Here is a 19774-nt window from a genome sequence, read left to right as displayed (position 1 = left end):
TACCATCGAATAAAGGCATTTCATTTTTTTTTTCTGTTTTACATAAACTCATTAGGAGCCTAAAATCTAGTCTAGCAAGTTGGGGATCTGACCAAGGTCAATCTGATGGTTTAGAATTATACCACTTGCACTGTTTAAATTAGCTGTGAGAGGGACACAATCATGTTGGCGGAGTCGTGGCTCTACAGGTAGATGCATTTGGGGATAGATCCACCACATATTTTCTTGCAGAGAGCTCCTTTTCTGTATTTGTTGGCAGGTATTCTATAAGTTCCAATAATTAGTCATTTAAAATATTCAACAGTTTGGGTCTTTTTTGTAAGATGTTTTAAAATATCCTAAACTCAATTTTATAGAATTATCTTTGGTTGGCTTGTACAACAGAATCTTTTGAAGAATCTGAAATAATTGTTCAGAAGAAGTTTGGAATACACGCTGGGAGTTCTGTGTGACTGTATTGAGAACACTATTTCAGAGGAGCTAAGGGTCCCTCTGGTGGTGAGTAATGAGAACTCTTCTAGCTCAGCTAGTGTTATGGGTTCAAAGCTTGTGAAGAAGGTTAATAACTCTTGTTCCTTATGTGTTAACCCAGGACAAGGATAATTAATTATTTCACGCTTTTCTTTCAGTTCGTGTCAGAATTTTGGGCTGTTTAAGCATGAGCTCTGGGGAAGAATGACTGGGGAAGGATCCTGATGTCCTAATTTGCTCTGTTTAAGTTTCACAGAGCCAGATCATTCTTCTAGTAGCCCTAGGTAATTGTAAAACCTAGTTTAACAACATTATTTATTTTTTGTGGTACTGAGGACTAATCTCCTGGGCACCGTACCACTGAGATGCATCCCCAGTCTTTATGTCTTCTTATTTTGAGACAAGGTCTTACGAAGCTGCCTAGGCTTAAGCTTCTGCCTTAGGCTCCCAAGTTGCTGGTATTATAGGCATGCACCACTATGCTCAGCTTCTTTAGTATTTTTTGAGATGTGGTTTTGCTATGTTGCCAAGGCTAGCCTTGAACTTGTTTTTTGTTTGTTTGTTTGTTTTTTTGTTATTGTTGTTTTGTTTTTTTGGTACCAGGGATTGGACCCAGGAACACTAACCACTGAACACCATCCCCAGCCCCTTTTTATATTTTATTTAGAGACAGGGTCTCACTGATTTGCTTAGGGCCTTGCTAAGTTGCTGAGGCTGGTTTTGAACCTGTGAACCTCCTGTCTCAGCCTTCTGAGCTTCTGGGATTATTAGCTTTGAACTTGTGGGCTCAAGCAATCCTCCTGCCTCAGCCTCCAGACTAGCTGGGACTACAGTTATGTGCTACTATGCCTGGCTTGAAAATATATTTAGATTTTTTAATACTTGGGGGAGCACAATTATTTTAATGCTATTTTCATAATTGTTTTGGGAGGTCTTCACTACCTTCACTACTTTTTCCTGGAGTTTTATAATTTTATGTTATAATCCACTGTCCTTATCAGTATTAAACATGTCTTTCCCTTTTTCTGGATCATATTTTTCTAGAACAATGATGTAAAAAGCATTAGTTCTACCTGGGAATGGTGGCTCATGCATATAATCCCAGTAAACCACAAGGTTAAGGCAGGATGATTGTAAATTTGAGGACAGCTGGGCAGTTTAGTTTCAAAATAAAATAAAAAGTGTTGGGGATGTTGCTTAGTGGTAGAGCTCTTGACTAGTGTGAAGCCCTGGTAACTAACACACACACACACACACACACACACACACACACACACACAGAAACTAAAATGGCTGGGGGTATAGCTCAGTGTTAAAGCAAACTTGGGTTCAATCCCCAGTACCAAAAACAAAACAAACAAACAAACAAACAAAAAAACCCCACATTTGTTCTAGATTAGTGTTTAGTTTTTTGGTCTTGCATCTTTTTCAGTAAATATGAACCTGGCTACTGTTCAAGAAACCTCTAGGGGCTAGAAATGTAGCTCAGTGGCAGAGTGCTTACCTAACATGTGTGAGGCACTGGGTTCAATTCTCAGCACTGCATATAAATAAAGTTTCATCAACAACTTAAAATTAAAAAAAAATAAACCCCAAAATAGGAATTACCTTGCAAATGATTCATGACTGATCATGATCTACATAAATTTAAAGCAACTGTAATATTCAGAGGATTAGCTTTAGCTCCCTCTTTCCATTTATTAACTCCAAACTGAGAATGTATAAAGATAAATAATTAATAAAAATAAAAATTTATTAATTATTAATAACTAATAAATTACAGTCTTCCCAATAACTTGTATTATAGTTATATATTTTTTTCTTCATTAGATGATCTCTGCCTTTTATTAAATTGATTGTATGGGGCTGAGGAGGTAGCTCAGTGGTAGAGAACTTGACTAACATGCCTGAGGCCCTGGGTTAGGTCCCCAACACTGGGTGGCATGGTGGGGGAGCATTTGTACCATATGATGATTGGGGTGGATTAGCCACACACCTGCAAATCATTCTCTTGGATAATTCTTACAAATAGAGTATCTCTTCCCTTACATTTTTAGATCAGAATTAGCTTTGGAAACAACACTTTTGCTATCTTGACTGTATATTAAAAGGTTAGTATAAACTGGGTATAGTGACTCACACCTGTAATTTGGATTTGGGAGACTGAGACGGGAGGATTGAAAGTCTGAGACCACCTCAGCAACTTAGCAAGGCCCTATACAACTTAGTGAGACCATGTTTTAAAAAATAAAAGGGGTTGGGGATATGACTCAGTGGTGAAGTGCCCTTGAGTTCAATCCCAGCTACCAAAAAAAAAAAAGTTGATTAATGTTGGTACAATCCCAAAATTGTCTATGATCAGTTCTCAAGAACCATAGGGGAAAAAAATGCTCTAAGAACTATAAGAGTAGAGCTGAGCATGGTGGCACATACCTCCAGTAGCTTAGGAGGCTGAGGCAGAGGGATTGCAAGTTCAAAGGCAGCATCAGCAACTTAGCAAGACCTGTCTCAAAAGCAAAAAACAGATTGGGGATGTGGCTCAGTAGTTGAGTACCCCTTGGTTCAATCTCTGTTACCAAAAGGGGGGGAAATGAGTGGAACTAGGAAGAATAAAAATGTAACAGATATGATGATACACATTTAAACATTATTAAAATAGGAAATTTTACATAATGTACATTTAAAAAATATTTTTAGTTATACATGGACACAATACCTTTATTTTATTTATTTTTTAATGTAGTGCTGAGGTTCAAACCCAGTGCCTCTCTCATGCTAGGCAAGTGCTCTACTACTGAGAACAACTCCAGCCCTTATGTAATGTTCATTTTACCACAATAAAAATTACAGTCTTCCCAATAACTTGTATTATAGTTATATATTTGTTTCTTCATTAGATATGTTCTTTAGTAGCAAAGGTAATAGATGAGATCAGCTATGAGTAGGAGCAAGCCAAGAGACAGGTATGTGGCTAAGGACAATTAGGAACATCCAAATTTAATCACCATTCCTCTGGGGGGGGGGGTGGTGGCGGTGACATTATTCCCTGAAATGGAAGGGTTATTGTCATGCACTGCGTCTAACCACTTCCATGTACATTTGAAAACCTAGTCCCTGGCCTGGGGTTGTAGTTTAGTGGTATAACACTTGCGTAGCATGTGTGAGGCACTGGGTTCTATCCTTAGCACCACATAAATATAAGTAAATAAAATAAAGGTACTGTGCCATCTACAACTAAAAGTATATTAAAAAAAAACAACAAATGGCGAATGTTTTCTCTGATATAAGGCGACTGACTCATAGTTGGGTAGGGAGAGGGAGCAATGGGAGGAATTGATGAACTCTAGATAGGGCAGAGGGGTGGGAGGGGAAAGGAGGGTCGGGGGTTAGCAATGATGGAGGAATGTGATGGACATCATTATCCAAAGTACATGTATGAAGACACGAATTGCTGTGAACATACTTTATATACAGAGATATTAAAAATGTGCTCTATATGCCTAATAAGAATTGTGATGCATTCTGCTGTCATGTATTTTTAAAATAAAAGCAATTAAAAAAAAAACTAGTTCCCTTTTATAGTTAGTCACTCAGATGCTTACCTGTTTTTTGAACTTTCATGCTGAGGCCCTGGCAGTTTTATGCCAGGTGGGGGCAGCAGAGTGTAGCTGGAAATAAAGATTTAGGAAAGGAAACCATTTTATGACTTAAAGATTTTTACTGGTCAGAATCCAAAAGATGGCAAAATTTCCAGCTGCTAAGAATGTACTAGACAAAAGCAAGAAATCATAATTTTGATAACTGAAAAAGTAGTTTTTGATGAGTTGTTTAGGAAATGTAGAAATTTCATTGTTGAAACACTCTAAAACCTTTCCGTTTTCTTTTTCTTCCTGTGTCTCTGTCACATTCACTGACATCTGATCCGGAAGAGAATCCGGAGTTAAATGGGAAATTTTTATTGGTGTAGGCATCATATAACTGTAAGTCCTTAGGAGAAAGTAATTCTTGGCAAACATTCCAGGACCATGTATAAGTAGAAAAGGTGTCATAAAAGGACTCATTGTTAGTGTCTATTCCAATCAGATCCCCTCGTATCTTCTGCCAGAGATTTAACATTTCTTTCCGATGTGCAAGGGCAACTCCTAAATTATAGTTTTCTGTAGCTCTCTTTACCTGCAATGAGAACATAGTTTACTGTAGTTACTGCCAAATATCTTTGACCTGTGGACCACAATCATAGTAGCCCAAGAGTTATGTATTTGAGAATCATTGAGTCTGTACATTAGGTAGTGCCTCTTAAGGACATTTGAGCTAAGAGTTGCTGGACAATCAAAATGTGTTGCTTAGGAATAATGAGATAATAAGAACTTTTATAAAAATATAATGGACTAAAATAAGGAGAAGTATGGGATGGAGATAGGTTGAATTGAGTACCAATTATATCTCCTAAAACAGGAGAACCAGGGAAAAGAGTTAAGCTAAGTCCTTAAGTATTTGGTAATATTGAGGGAGTGAGTGGTAATGGGAAGGTGTTCTAGGGAGGAGACAGAACAAACAAAGGCTGAAATACAGTCAGCATTCTGGAATTGATCAGAGGATTCAGGGCACTTTGGTATTGCTGGAGTGTCACATTGAAAGTGGGAGGGAAAGCTGGTCATGGTGACGCACGCCTGTGATCCCAGTGACTCCAGAGGCTGAGGCAAGAGGAGTACAAGTTGGAGGCCAGCCTTGGCAACTTAGCAAGACGTTGCCTCAGGTGAAAAATAAAAAGGCTGGGGATGTTGTTCAGTAGTACAATGCCTCTGGGTTCAATCCCCAATACCGGAAAAAATGTGGGAGGGATGGAGTGACAATGGAGAATCAGCAGACTCTTAAAACTTAATCTTATAAATCAGTGATTCAGTATGGGTGGGGAGAGTCATTTCCTTGTGAAAATCATGTTGTAATGAAATAAATCCTTCAGTGTGTTTAGTAGAAAATTGAAAAAGGCTGCCATGGCTGAGAGGGAAGCCTTCGCATTTTAGCAGGATAGTGACCTGGTTGGATCTTCATGTTAGATTATTGGTAGCTGTGTTGAGATTGGTTGGAGGGGAGCAGCTACATGGCTAAGGATAGTGGGCTGGAGGCTGTTATACAGGTGAGACCTGTGGAGGGCCTCAACTAAGGCAGAGGTAATAGGGATGGGATGAAGATAGATTTAAAAAATTCCCCAGAATGAGAGGATGGGTTTGGTGACTGGTAGATGTGTGGAATGAGGAAAAATGCAAAAATTAAGGATAGTTCCTGGCGTTAAAGCTTCAGTGATTGAGTGGATTCTGTATCAACAACTGAGATACAGAATTCCTAGGTAGAGCCAGTTTGCTGCAGAAGATGAGAAGCGGTTAGAGCATGTTGAATTTTATGTGCTATGAGACAGCATAGAGGTGGAACTTTTTTCAGGTAGATCATTGAGACAAAGTACAGGAAAAAAGTCTAGGTTTGGGACAAATTTAAGTATCATTATATGGGTGATGGCTGAAACAAGGAAGGTAGGTTGAAATAGCTCAAAGAATGTCACTCTAGCTATTCCTTTACCTGATACAGAGATGCCAGTGTTCTGCTGTGACTGGATTACAAGGATGCCAAACTATTTGATCTCAAGCTTCTTAGCCCTTGGGGCAGTTGGTGCCCCAGGGATGGAGGCCTCTAGCTATATGCAGCTTCCTTTTACTCTAGTGTGCGTGTGTACCACGATGAGACTGTTGGGAGCTCGCTCCTCTGTTTCTGTGGCGTGTACTACAGAACACACAGAGTTCATTTATCCCAACCCAAGCCGAGGAGAGCTTGATTGTTAGTATCAAGTGCAGAGGGACAGGAGGCTGAGGCAATAGGATCACAAATTCAAGGTCAACCTTGGCAACTTAGTGAGTCTCTGTCTCAAAAAAATAAAAAGAAGTGGGGATGTAGCTCTTTGGTAGAGAGCTTCTGGGTTCAATTCCTAGTATGGCCCAAACACACACACACACACACACACACACACACACACACACACACAAAATGCAGAAAAGAAGTGGCAAAAAGTAATTATATCCTGCTCTTTCTCTGTGGGGTATATAAATTGCTAAAAGTTAGGACATAAAACTAGACAGGAAGCATAGAGTTGTTAAAAGTGTTTATTCTGGAGCCACTCTCCCCATGTTTATAATCCTTAATCTGTTCCTTACTAATTTAGTGCCTTAACCTTTTTATGCACATCTGTAAAATGACAAGGAATAATAACAGTACTTGTCTCAAAGAGTTGTTGTGATAATTAAATGAATCAGTACCTGTAGAGCACTTGTAGAATATTTGTATAGTGCTGTGTCTAGCACTTGCAGAGTACCTTTAAGCTATTGTTAACATTGTTAGTTGCTATAATGATGATGCTTTCATTCATCTCAATTCTGAGTACATCACTCATGGTGATAGTGGATTTATTACCTTAATTTGTTTGATATTTCTATCATGAAACAAATGAATGTTATAGAACCGATGCTAGGTATACCTATTTAGGTGATTATCAGGATGAATCCTAACATTTAACATTTGAATCTGTTTGATTATAGAGCAAAAAATATTATCATTACAGTGGATACAAATGAGAAACCATCGTGTTTCATTTTAATTTTTTTTGTACTAGGAATTGAACCCAAGGGTGCTCTACCATTGAGCTACATCCCTTGTCCTTTTTATGTTTTATTTTGAGACAGAGTCTTGCAAAGTTGCCCAGACTGTCCTTGAACCCATGCTCCTCCTGTCTCAGCCTCTCAAGTTGCTGGGATTACATATGTATATCACCATGATCATCTTTCTATCTTGTTTCATTTTAAAGACAGGGAGCAGATAAAAATGCTCTTGGGTTTATGGGAGAGTATTGAAATGGAAAATATTTTTGTTAATGTGGCTGGGAAGGCATTCAACTATGAATACTCACGTGCTGTTTAATAGCAGCTGCATCAGCCACTGTCCATCTGTGCTTTTTCTTGAGTATTTGATTGATGGCAAGGATGTCATCTGAATAGTTTGAAGAAATGTTCACAGGCTTTATGTTTGCTGCCTTTATGTACATTTAAAAAAGAAGATTAGTAATACATTGTAGTTTGAATTATACATACATAAAGATAAAATAAACAAAATATATTTCAGTATGAGAGAATTGGCATATGATTTATAAGGTTATTGTTAAACTATTTGTCAGTTGTGTTGGAGCCCCTAGAATAGTGCCACATGTAAATTGGATATTTAGTAAAGGTTCTTTAATAATGACAAAACCTATTCATAAGAGAAATACAGATCAGATGGCTTATTGACTAGATATGGAGAATAAAGAGGAGCCAACTCCATCTTGACCCAAACGTCCCAAGCTATTACAAGCACCCAAAATGAAGGTACCCTCCACAGAGTACCACCTCTATTACTTCCAGACTTCTGACAGGCAACCCATGGCTATTTCCCCTGTACTGTGCTATTGAACAATTGCTAGTGAAAATTACATATACTGCTTGCTCTTTTTGAAAATGTCTTATCATGTAGTCCTGTCCAGGCCTTTAGTACTGCTTGACATTCTCTTTCTTCATTCACTCTTATCATAGTGGCTGCTGGAAGCCAGATCTTCAAACTTTCTCAACTGATGATTTTGGCTCTTTTTCTGTTTGTTTATGGTATTGGAGATTAAACCCAGGGCTTTGCATGTGCTAGGCAACTGCTCTACCATTGAGCTACATCCCCAGCCATTTTTATTTTTAATTTGGTGGTAGAGTCTTACTAAATTGCTCAGGCTGGCCTCAAACTTGTGATCCTCAGCCTCCTGAGTAGCCAGAATTAATTGTATGCCAACATGCCTGGCTGATCTTGTCTCTTTAAGGCTATCTAACATGAATTCTCTTAACTCTTCTGCCTACCCTATGATTTCTCCATCCTTTAACTATTTTTTTATTTTTTCCTTTTATATGAGAATGTTTTTCCTGATTTCCTAGGGCAAACTCAATCCTGTATTCTCTATTTGTTCCTTCCTGGGTTTTTTTTTGTTTTGTTTTGTTTTGTTTTTGTATCTGGGATTAAACCCAGAGGCGCTGAACTACTGAGCCACATCCTCAGCCCTTTTTCTTTCTTATTTTGAGACAGGGTCTTGCTAAGTTGTTTAGGGCATGGCTAAATTGTTGAGGCTGGTCTGGAACTTGAGATCCTCCTGCCTCAGCTGTGGGATTACAGGCATGAACCATTATGCCTGGTCCTTCCTGGGATCTTATCCCTTCACTTTTCCTTTCTCTAAGGGCCAGCTTTGTGGACATGTGTTCTGTACAATTATATAGGGGTCACACTTAGGAATGCCCTGCATTTGGTTTAATGTTCTGTTATTGCTGTCTTGAAATGCCTTTGTGTGTGTGTGTGTGTGTTGCTAGGAATTGAAGTCAGTACCCCATGCATGCCAGGCAGGTGTTCTACCACAGAGCCACATCTCCAGTCCTCTATGTTTGCTTTTTTTAAAAAATATATATATTTTAGTTGTAGATGGACACAATACCTTTATTTTATTTGTTTATTTTTATGTGGTGCTGAGGATCAAACCAGTACCACATGCATGCTAGGCAAGCACTCTACCACTGAGCCACAACCCCTTGCTTTTAAAGTGTTTTTTTCCATGATTTTTAATTTCACTGCAGTGTTTCAAGTTGGTTTTACATTTATGTACCTTGCTCCAGAGTGTTTTCTTTAATCTAAGAATTCAATTTTTTCATCACTTTAGATAATCATCAGAATTTATGTAATTCTCAGCCATTATCTATTCAAATATTGATTCTTCTCCACTCCATTTTTTTTCCTTTTGGAGCTCTTTTTGTATTCTGTTGGAATTGCTCATGTTACCCTTCATGTTTATTATCTTTTCCTTTAGTTTTTCTTTGTGTTGCAGTTTAGGTAAGTTCCTCAGCTCTGTCTTCTAGTTCACAGTCTTCTTACTATAAATAATCTACTGTTTATTTTTTTAATTAAATGCTGTATTTTAAAAATATATTAATTTTTAAATTGTAGTTAGATATAATATCTTTATTTTATTTATCTATTTTTATGTGGTGCTGAGGATCAAATCCAGGGCCTCACATGTGCTAGGTGAGTGCTCTATCACAATCCCAGCCCCTGAATGCTGTATTTTTCATCTCTAGTAGTTCCATTTGGTTCTTTTCAAATGAGCCCTCTTCCCCCATTCTGTATACTGCCCCCACCCCCAATTAGGTTTTCTATTCCTTTTGAAATTTCTCTTTAACTATTTAAAGAGAGTAGATTTAATTTAATAATAATAATTTATTATTATTATTATTATTATTATTATTATTATTATTATTATTGGTACTGGGAATTGAAGCCAAGTGTTCTTTACCACTGAGTCACATCCCCAGCCCCTTTTATTTTTATTTTGAGAGAGGGTCTCACTAAATTGTTAGGGCCTTGCTAAGTTGCTGAGGCTGGCCTTTAACTTGAATTCTTTCTCTGCCTCCCGAGTCTCTGGGATTATAGGTAGGTGCCATCAGACCCAGAAAAAAGTAGTATTTACTTTAATAGTGTTTTAGACATTAACTCTGTTATATTGAATTATTGTAATGCTACTCCTATTTATTTCATTGCTGACTTTTTCAGAGTAGATTATTTCCTTGTATGACTGTAATTGTTGCCTATCTTCCAAAGAATTGTGTGTGTGTGTGTATGTGTGTACCATGTGATTCCTAGGATTTGGATATGTTTGTGTCTGGCAGACTTCTCAAGGTAGCTATAGTCTGAAGTCAGTTTTTAAATTTTTAATATATATATATATATATATATATATATATATATATATATATATATATATATAAAATTTTACTTCAGTGCTGGAGATCAAACTCAAGGCCTCATGCTGGGAAAGCACTCTACTGCTGAACTACATCCCCAGACCCTAAAAACAGTTTTTAGGATAATTTTAAAGCTTAGAGATTTCATCAAATATGGAAATTATAAATTCAGATAGCATATCCATGTATTTCACAATCTCAACTTTGAAATTTATCACAAAATACTTGCTTTTCCATTCAGAGCTTTGGCAAATCAAATTTATGCCTCTGTAGAATTTTTTACTTCTCTTTTCACTGAGAGGGCAGCCCTTCCAAAATTTGTTTTTTTTGTAGAGGTCTCAATTGCCAGCTTATCTCTAGGGATACATATTTCCTCATCCTGGATGGTTCCCCCTACCCTAGCCCCTAGACGTGAGGGCCTGGAGCCATGTTCTCTACCTGCCTCCCCTCCCTGGCCACTCCCAGGGCCACTTTATGAGCTTGTCATTCTGGCTTTAGGTTCTCTCTTGCATTTTGTTTTTATTTTTCATTTTTAAAAACTTATGTATTTATTGCTACTGGTAATTGAACCTAGGAGAGCTTACCGCTGAGCTATATCCCCAGTCCTTTTTATTTTTATTTTGAGACAGAGTCTTGCTAAGTTGCTAAGGTTGGCCTTGAATTTGAGATCCTTCTACCTCAGCCTCCCAAGGCACTGGGATTACAGGTGTGCACCACTGTGCCAGCTCTCTCTTGCTTTCTGAAACTTGAGAATTTTCCTTGATTTGAATACTTTATTTACTGGGAATTGAACCCCAGTGAGCTACATACCCAGTCCTTTTTTGTTTTTATTAGATACAGAGTCTTGCTAAATTGCCAAGGATGGCCTCTAACCTATAATCCTTCTGCCTCAGCCTCCTGAGTAGCTGAGATTATAGGTGTGCACCGCTGTGACCTGCCAAATACATTTTGTAATGTTTGCCATTTAATTTAATTTAATATCATCCAGTATTTTTATGTTCTCATGGGGAATCTGTGAGTGGGTTGGGCAATGAAGAACAGCTGGATGGGTGGGGGAGTGTTCATATAGCTCCATTACTTTCATTCTAAAACTTGAAAATCCCATTTCCTGGTTCCAATTAACATTTACAAGTATATAGTAGATTAGATGTTGTAGTATATTAGAATAGATCTACCACACAGTACATGAGATCTCATAATGTATATATACATTATTTAACATACTATATATTTATACATATATTCTATTATTATAAATGTAAATTTATATCTTATAGCATATTAGATGAAGTATAATATATATGGACATAAATATTAGATAAAGTGGATGTAGATGTACTATACATATATATGTAAAATATGTGATCTATTACATGAAGTATGTAATATATTAGCTGGTAATAAATGTTATGGAGAAAATCAGGAAAGGGGATGGGGATATTGGAAGTTGTAGATTTTTTATTTCTTTGATTAAATTTTTTTTTTCTGTACCAGGGATTGAACCCAGGGTCACTTAACATTGAGCAACATCCACAGTCCTTTTTTATGTTTTAGTTGCTGAGTTGATGAGACTGGCTGTGAACTCACAGTCCTCCAGCCTCAGCCTCCAAAGCCAATGGGATTACAGGAGTGCACCACTACACCTGGCCTAATTATTTTATTTTATTTTGGGGGGACAAGGTCTCCCTACATTGCTTAGGTTCTCTCACCAACTTCTGAGGCTGGCCTTCAACTTGTGATCCTCCAATCTCAGCCTCCTGAGTTATTAGGATTAGAGGTGTGCACCATTAGAGGTGTGATTTTATTTAAATACATGTTAAATTTATTGAGATGAAAATTCATATAAAATAAAATTATCCATCTGAAGTGAACAATTAAGTGGCACTTGCACATTAACAATGTGGGGATTGTCATTTTAATATGATTGCTAGAGAAGGCATTCTGAAATGACATTTGAGACAAGACCTGAAAGAGGTGAGGGAGAGAGCTATGCAGATGTCTAGGTAACAGCATTCAAGCAGAGGGAAGAACAAAGCTAGAGTGAGATGGAAGCAAGTCTGATATATAAGGCACAGTAATGAGACATTGCAGGTAGAGTGAAGTGCGCTGGAAGGTGAGCAGTGGTAAGAGAGATCATTGGATCTGCAGGGAGGGTCTAAGTCGGTGATGTCCAATAGAACTTTTCACAGTGATGGAAATGTCCTATTTTTGTGCCATCTAATATGGTGTCCATTTGCCACATATGGCTACTGAGCATTTGAAATGTGGTTAGTATGACAGAAAAACAGGATTTATTAATTTAAATGCAAATAGCTACTAGTGGTTGAAGTTATTGAAAGGCTTAGATTTAGATTTTGTAGGATCTAAATTGTCATAAAGATTTTGTTTTTAATCTCTGAGGGAGCAGATTTCAAGCTCAATTTAACAGAGCCATTTTTGGTTAGTGTATGGAGAACAGATTGAAAAGGACAAAAGTAGAAGCCAGGTGACAATATAGCAAGCTATTGGTGCTTTCTCTATTAAAATTATTATTATTATTTTTTATTTTTGGTTATTCCATTTCTATTAAAATTATTAACACATAGGATGCCCTCAAAAAACAAACTATTTGTGTTATAATTTTCTTTCATCCAAAGGGGCTAGGAGTGTAGCTCAGTGGTAGAGTATATATACTTAGCATGTTTGAGGCTCTGGGTTTGATTCTTAGCACCAAATCAGACCCCCCCCCCAAAAAAAAAAAAAAAAAAGGCCAGGCTTTGTTTTAAGTGCTAGAGATACTTAGCAAAAGAAATAAGGTTCTTGTCTACATGAACTTTATATTATAGTTGGAGAAACTGATGATAAAAATAATGGGAGAGGGGTGACTCAATGTTAGGACATAATTTTTTATAGTGGAATTTTTTATACCTTTATTTAATTTAGTGCTGAGGATCTAACCCAGTGCCTCACACATGCTAGGCAAGTGCTCTATCATTGAGCTACAACCGCAGCCCCTTGGCACATAAATTTAAAGAGGGATGAGTGTCCTCTTATTTCCATCTTATCAGTGACATGTGCCTGGGTGTGACTTTGTTTGGGGAGATAAAGTAAAAGTCTGACCTCAAGGGAATTTTTGACAGTGATATCCCTCAAGAATCACATAAAAACCATATGTTTGAAGGGCCTTCTAGTGATTTCATAACGAGGTGAACCAGGCATGGACCTCTGGAACTCAATATATGCCCCTATAGCCTGGGCTGGTTTCTAGACAAATCTTAATTCTTTTGTTCAAGCAGGGAGAACTGCAACCAATCTGGGGTAAGGCCAGAGCTTCCTGAGAGAATACCTCTGAAAACATGAGCATATTTACCTGTGACCTTAAAACTAATGAGGACAAAATTTTCAGGGAAAAATAAGTTAGAGACAATAGAGCTTAAAGCAGGGCCAGAGGTACAGCTGGGATTCTGGGTCAAGGTCAGAATGGTCCCTCTCCTCACACCATTGCTTAATTTGTGTGGACCTGGTCCTCTCATCCCATGGTGTCTGGCCAACTACAGTCTTGAGATGGTCAAGGGAGTCCAAAATATAGCTTCAAATCCCTGACACAGTGGGGGAGCAGTGGAGATAGACTTCAGGCCTTCTAGTGTTATTATTCTTGAATTCTATATCCCAACCCCAAATTTAGGATCGTCATTTTTCAGTAAGTCTTAACAATTTGTTGAAATTAAATGAAGTATCTACATCTGGGCTTGTATTTAGGAATGTGGTTATGGAATCTGGTTTGAAATATAATGACTAAAAATAAAAAGCATGTTATTAGTTTTGTTAAATTGGTACTTAAAAATGTAAGATTTAAATTAGCTAATGTGACATAACCTAAATCTCACCTGTGTTTTCCAGTCTCTCTTATGGAAAAAATAGTCCTCAAAGAAATTCAGAGGCTCCTTTCTCCTTAGCATTTCTAATTTTTGTGTGTCTCTGAATGGCTTTCCCATCACCACCCCATCCACATTAGGAAACAATGGAAAGATGGGTATTTTTGAATATGGGCTATCTGAATGGAAATTGCATCCTAAAAAGATAAAAACAAAAATGGTATCACTAACAACGTAAGACGTTCCCATAAAAGACAAATGTGGTGCCTATTTTGCTTTTTCCCTATTCTTCTCTCATTGGTCATGGCCCTCCTTCACTTTCCTGTTCCTACTCCACACCCATCTGCAGACTTTAGGCTTCACCCAGGAATCTGAAGACTCAGGTGAGGGATACTTGTGCATCCAAATGGTATTTGTGTGACAGAGAGCAGTAACTCAGAAGAGTCTCAGGCCCTGCTCTTGGCCTCTAGGTTTTATTTCTGAGTAGTCATATAAATAAATCCTTTTAAAAAGTGGGGAGGGAATAAATGGCTCTTACTTTTGAGCTCTTCAAGAAATTTAAATAAATCCTTTTCTCTCATTATTGCAACCCGAGCAGCATTAGCAAAGGCAGCGGTGCTTGAGCTTGGAGGTGTGCATTTATCTGGCATAAATCTCCTTTTTCCATATTCCCTAGAATGGGGATTCCACAATATTTCTCCACTGGCCTCCTGGAATTTTCTTCGGAAATAGCTTTAAAAAAAGAAAAAGTAGTTCAGAAGTGGATAAAAAGAGTTATAGGACAAAAAGAAAAAGTTTAATTATAAGTTACATATGCTGAGTAAATTTATTTTAAATTGAATTTGCATAATCATTCAATAATATTTGAGTGTCTAGTCCTGTGACATTTAAGAATATTCTGATACTTTTCACAGGCCCTTTCCCTTTTTTGGGGGGGATTGTACCTAGAAGTGCTTTCTCACTGAGCTACATCCCTGACCTTTTATTTTAAAATTTTGAGACAGGGTCTCAGTAAGTTGCTGAGGGCCTCATCAAATTGCCTAGACTGACTTTGAACTTGTGATCTTCCTGCCTCAACCTCCCGAGTAGCTGGGATTATAGGTGTATGCTATTGCGCCCAGCTTCCATAGGCCATTTGACTATTTTATATCTGTAGTTCTTCGTCTTTGGTTTCCTTCCTCTTCTCCAAGACTTCATGGTCTTATGTAGAAAAATAAATACTTAAGGCCATTGACAACTGGATATGGTGGTACACACTGTAATCCCAGTGCTCTGGATACTGAGGCAGGAGGATCACAAGTTGGAGGCTAGCTTCAGCAATTTAGTGAGATCCTGTCTTGAAATAAAAATTGAAAGGGAGGAATTAGAGAAATGCAAATCAAAACTACTCTTAAGATTTCATCTCACTCCAGTCAGAATGGCAGCTATTAAGAATAAAAACAATAATATGTATTGGCGAGGATATGGGGACACTCTTACATTGCTGGTGGGACTGCAAATTGGTGCAACCAATATGGAAAGCAATATAGAGATTCCTTGGAAAACTTGGAATGAAACCATCATTTGACCCAGCTATCCCATTCCGGGTTTTTACCCAAAAGGACTTAAAAACAGCATACTATAGGGCTGGGATTGTGGCTCAGCAGTAGAGCACTTGCCTAGCACATGCAAGGCCCTGGGTTTGACCCTCAGAACCACATAAAATAAAGGTATTGTGTCCAATTAAAGTTAAAAAATAATTTTAAAGAAACACAATATACTACAGGGACACAGCCACATCAATGTGTATAGCAGCACAATTCACAGTAGCTAAATTGTGGATCCAACCTAGATGCCCTTCAGTAGATGAATGGATAAAGAAAACTTGCTATATATATACAATGGAATATTACTCAGCATTAAAAGAGAATAAAATCATAGCATTTGCAGGTAAATGGATGGAGTTGGAGAATATAATGCTAGGTAAAGTAAGCCAATACCCAAAAAACAAATGCAGAATGTCTTCTCTAATATAAGGATGCTGATTCATAATGGGATGGGGGGGGCATGGGAGGAATAGACTTTAGATAGGGCAAAGGGGAAGGAGAGGAAGGGAGGGGGCATGGTGGTAGGAAAGACAGTGGAATGAGACGGACATAATTACCATAAGAACATGAGTGGTGTGACTCTACTTTGTGTACAACTAGAGACATGAAAAATTGTGCTCTATTTGTGTAACATGAATTGACTTGCATTCTGCTGTCATACATCACTAATTAGAATAAATAAAATAAAATTTTAAAAAAGTGCTAAGGATGTAGGTTAATGATAGAGTACTCCTGAGTTCAATTCCCTAGTACTGAGAGAGAATATTGTTTAATTTTCATATATTTGTACAATTTCTAAAGTTTCTTTTTGTTGATTTTTATTTTTATTTCCTGCAGAGAATATATGCAATATTTTTGAATTTTTGAGACTTATTTTGTGGCCTAACACATGTTATATGCTGGAGAATGTTCTACATGCTGATGAGAAGAATGTTTTCTGTAGCTGTTGGATGAAAGGTTCTGAAAATATCTGTTAGGATCATTTGGTCCACAGCATAGTTTAAGTCTGATGTTTCTTTGTTGATCTTTTTGTCTGGATGATCTGTTATTGATGAAATGATATGTTGAAATCCCTATTATTGAAATAGAATCTCTCTTTTCTTTTGTATTAAATCTAATCATGTTTGTTTCATATAATTGGGTGCTTCCAGCTTGGGTGCATATATATTTACATTTATTGATTCCTTTATCAGTATAGAATGACCTTATTTATTTTTATATAATGACTTCTTTTTTTTTAAGTATAGATACTCTTACTAACTTTTGGTTTCCATTTGCATAGTATATCTCTTTCCATTCTTTGATTTTCACTGTATGTGGGTCTTTACTGGCTAAGTCAATTTCTTTTAGGCAGTATTATCCTTGGGTCTAGTTTTTTTTTTTTTAAATCCATTCAGACAGTTTATGTGTTTTAATTTGGTAATTTAATACCCAGTTTTTGTCTTGGAAATTTTTATTTCTCTATAATTTCTGAAGGATTGCTTTGTTGTGTATAGTATTATTTACTTTCAGCACTTTGAATAAATCATTCCATTCTTTCCTGGCCTGTAAGATATTTACAGAGAAGTCTGTTGTTAATCTAATGGGGATTCCCTTATATGTGACTTGATGTTTTTCTCTTGTTGTCTTTAGAATTCTCTGTCATGTACTTTGACAGTCTGACTCTAACATGTCTTAGAGAGAATATTTTTTGGTTGAATCTATTAGTGTTGGTAAAGATGGCGCCCAGAGGGCTTCTCTTCTGGGAGCTCAGGTCCATGACGCACTGAATGGCGCGTGAACCGTCACCTCCAATCCCTGTGAATGACGCGAACTTTGAATGACGCACCTCCAATCCCTGAAGTGGCCAAACTATGAGCCAATGAAGAACAGCCCACTCGACTTGCTCCTCATCCTTTGTTAAGCCCATAAGTATCAACACCCTGTTCGTGCTCGCTCTCTTACTCTCTTACTCTCCCGCTCTCTTTCTCTCTCTCTTCTCTCTCTCTCTCTCCTCTCTCTCTCCTCTCTCTCCTCTCTCTCTCTCTCTCTCTCTCTCTCTCTCTCTCAAAACCTCCTTCTCTTCTGCGACTGGCCGCTAGGTCCTGCTAATAAAATCTCAGACAGGTAAACGGTTGTTTTGGCTTGTTGAGTTTATGGAGCTTTTCCACCATTCCTTACAATTAGAGATCCTTTGAGTTTCCTGGACCTGGATGTCCATATCTTAAGATTTGGAAAGTTTTCACCAATTATTATTTTTTTTAATTTCTTTTCTATGCCTTTTCCCTTTTCTTCTCCTGGAACAGTCATAATGCCCGAGTTTTCTTGCTTGATAGTATCTCTGAAGTCTCTAAGGCTTGCTTCATACTTTTCAATTTTTCTTCTTCTTTCTTTTTTAAAAATATGAATCATTTCAAAAGACCTGTCTTCTCAGAAATTCTTCTGCTTGACCAATTCTGCTGTTAAGTCACTTAACTATTTTTTATACCATTTATTGAGTTCTTTATCATTAAGAGTTGTGTTTGGCTTTTTATTTTTCTTTTGACACTAGAGATTGAACCCAGAGGTGCTTTACCAATGAGCCACATCCCCAGCTCTTTTTATTTTTATTTTGAGACAGGGTCTCACTAAGCTGCTTAGGGCCTTGCCAGGTTGCTTAGGTTGACCTAGAACTCACAAACCACCTACCTGCCTCAGCCTCCAGAGTTTTTAGGATTCCAGGTGTGTGTGAGGATGGCCTTAGGCCTAAGCCTAAGCAACTCCATTTTAAAACTCCAGTTTGAAACCTGCTGTCTCCCCAGGCACACCCACAGAGCCCTCCAGTTTGACCTCACCCTGATAAACAGAGTGAAGCCCCTGGCAGGCTGTCCTGGCCTGTTAAGAGGGAAAGGCAAGAAGATCAGGGTGGAGACCACCAGACCAAATGTCATGGAGAAATCCCATGGTAGCTGATAGGATTGAAAGGGGGTCAAAAGCCTCAAAATTTAGTATAAATAATAGAGCTGATGAAAGGGATTCAGCCAGCCAAAACAAGGATGCACTTGAGCTAGAGAGCCTGATGAGGACTTGACATCCCATTACTTGTCCTTGGTTCCTGATCCTTTGCATGATCCTCACTGCTCTCAAACTCTACTGCCTGGTCTGGACCTTGGTGAGAGCCGCAACTTCTCCCTAGGATCCTCTCCTCAACTAGTCGTCCACTCCATGCCAGGAAAAGCCTGCCTTGGTTCCTCCAGACCCTATCACCTCGGTCTAAGGATTGTCATTTTCTTGATTAAGAACCTGTAGAGTGAAACTGTATTGAGTAATTTGAGTGAATAAAGCATTGAAAAGGGCAGAAGCGCATGGACATTCTTTATTTCTCCCCTCGACCGCATTTGATGCAATTTTGCCCCCTCATGACAGTGTGTGCCACCACAACCAACTTTGCATTCTGTGTTTTTTTTTTTTTTTAAATAGTACTGAGGATTGAACCCAGGAGTGTTCTACCACTTGAGTAGCATGCATAACTCTATTTATTTATTTTCCTAGTCCTTTAAAAATTTTTACTTTAATACAGGGTTTCACTAAGTTGCCTAGGTGTGGGGATGGCCTTAGGCCTAGGCCTAAGCAACACCATTTTAAAAACTCCATTTTGAAACCTGCAATCTCACCAGGCATGCCTAATGGAGCCCTCCAATATGGCTCTCAGGTACAAACAAGTCACTTCTCCCCCACCCTGATAAACTCAGAGTGAAGCCTCTGTCTGGCTGTCCTCACCAATAAGAGGGAAAGGCAAAAAGATCAGGGTGGGGACCACCAGACCATGTTTTAACCCCAGGGTAAATGATGTCACTGAGACCCAGTGGCAGCTGATAATGATTGAAAGGGGGGGTTCATAGCCCCCAAATTTGGTATAAATAATAGAGCAAATGAACAGATAGCCAGACGACACTAATGCCCTCATACTGAGAGCCTGATTAGGACCTAGACTGGCATTCCAACACTTTTTATGGTTGCTGATCCTCTGCATTTTCCTTACCACTCTCAAACTCTCAGCCAT

The 19774-nt window shown here is 38.1% G+C and overlaps 1 protein-coding gene across 1 annotated transcript in view; it reads right to left on the bottom strand.

Moving 5' to 3' along the window:
• Window positions 1-4317: 4317 nt before the first annotated feature.
• Window positions 4318-19774, bottom strand: part of EFCAB3 (EF-hand calcium binding domain 3) — a gene marked incomplete at its 3' end in the record, with an annotated part of 59319 nt that continues 43862 nt past the window's right edge. The window contains exons 10-13 of the mRNA XM_081272018.1: window positions 14706-14899; window positions 14180-14364; window positions 7424-7546; window positions 4318-4644 (exon numbers count right to left, since the gene is read on the bottom strand). Of these exons, the coding sequence (XP_081128144.1) occupies window positions 4318-4644; window positions 7424-7546; window positions 14180-14364; window positions 14706-14899 (829 nt within the window). The remainder of the gene's footprint in view (window positions 4645-7423; window positions 7547-14179; window positions 14365-14705; window positions 14900-19774) is intronic.

This window comes from Spermophilus citellus (assembly GCF_964194105.1).
Source record: "Spermophilus citellus genome assembly, chromosome: 17".
NCBI lineage: Eukaryota > Metazoa > Chordata > Mammalia > Rodentia > Sciuridae > Spermophilus > Spermophilus citellus.
The sequence above is the reverse complement of the archived record's forward strand: the minus strand, read 5'-3'. Positions and strand labels throughout refer to the sequence as shown.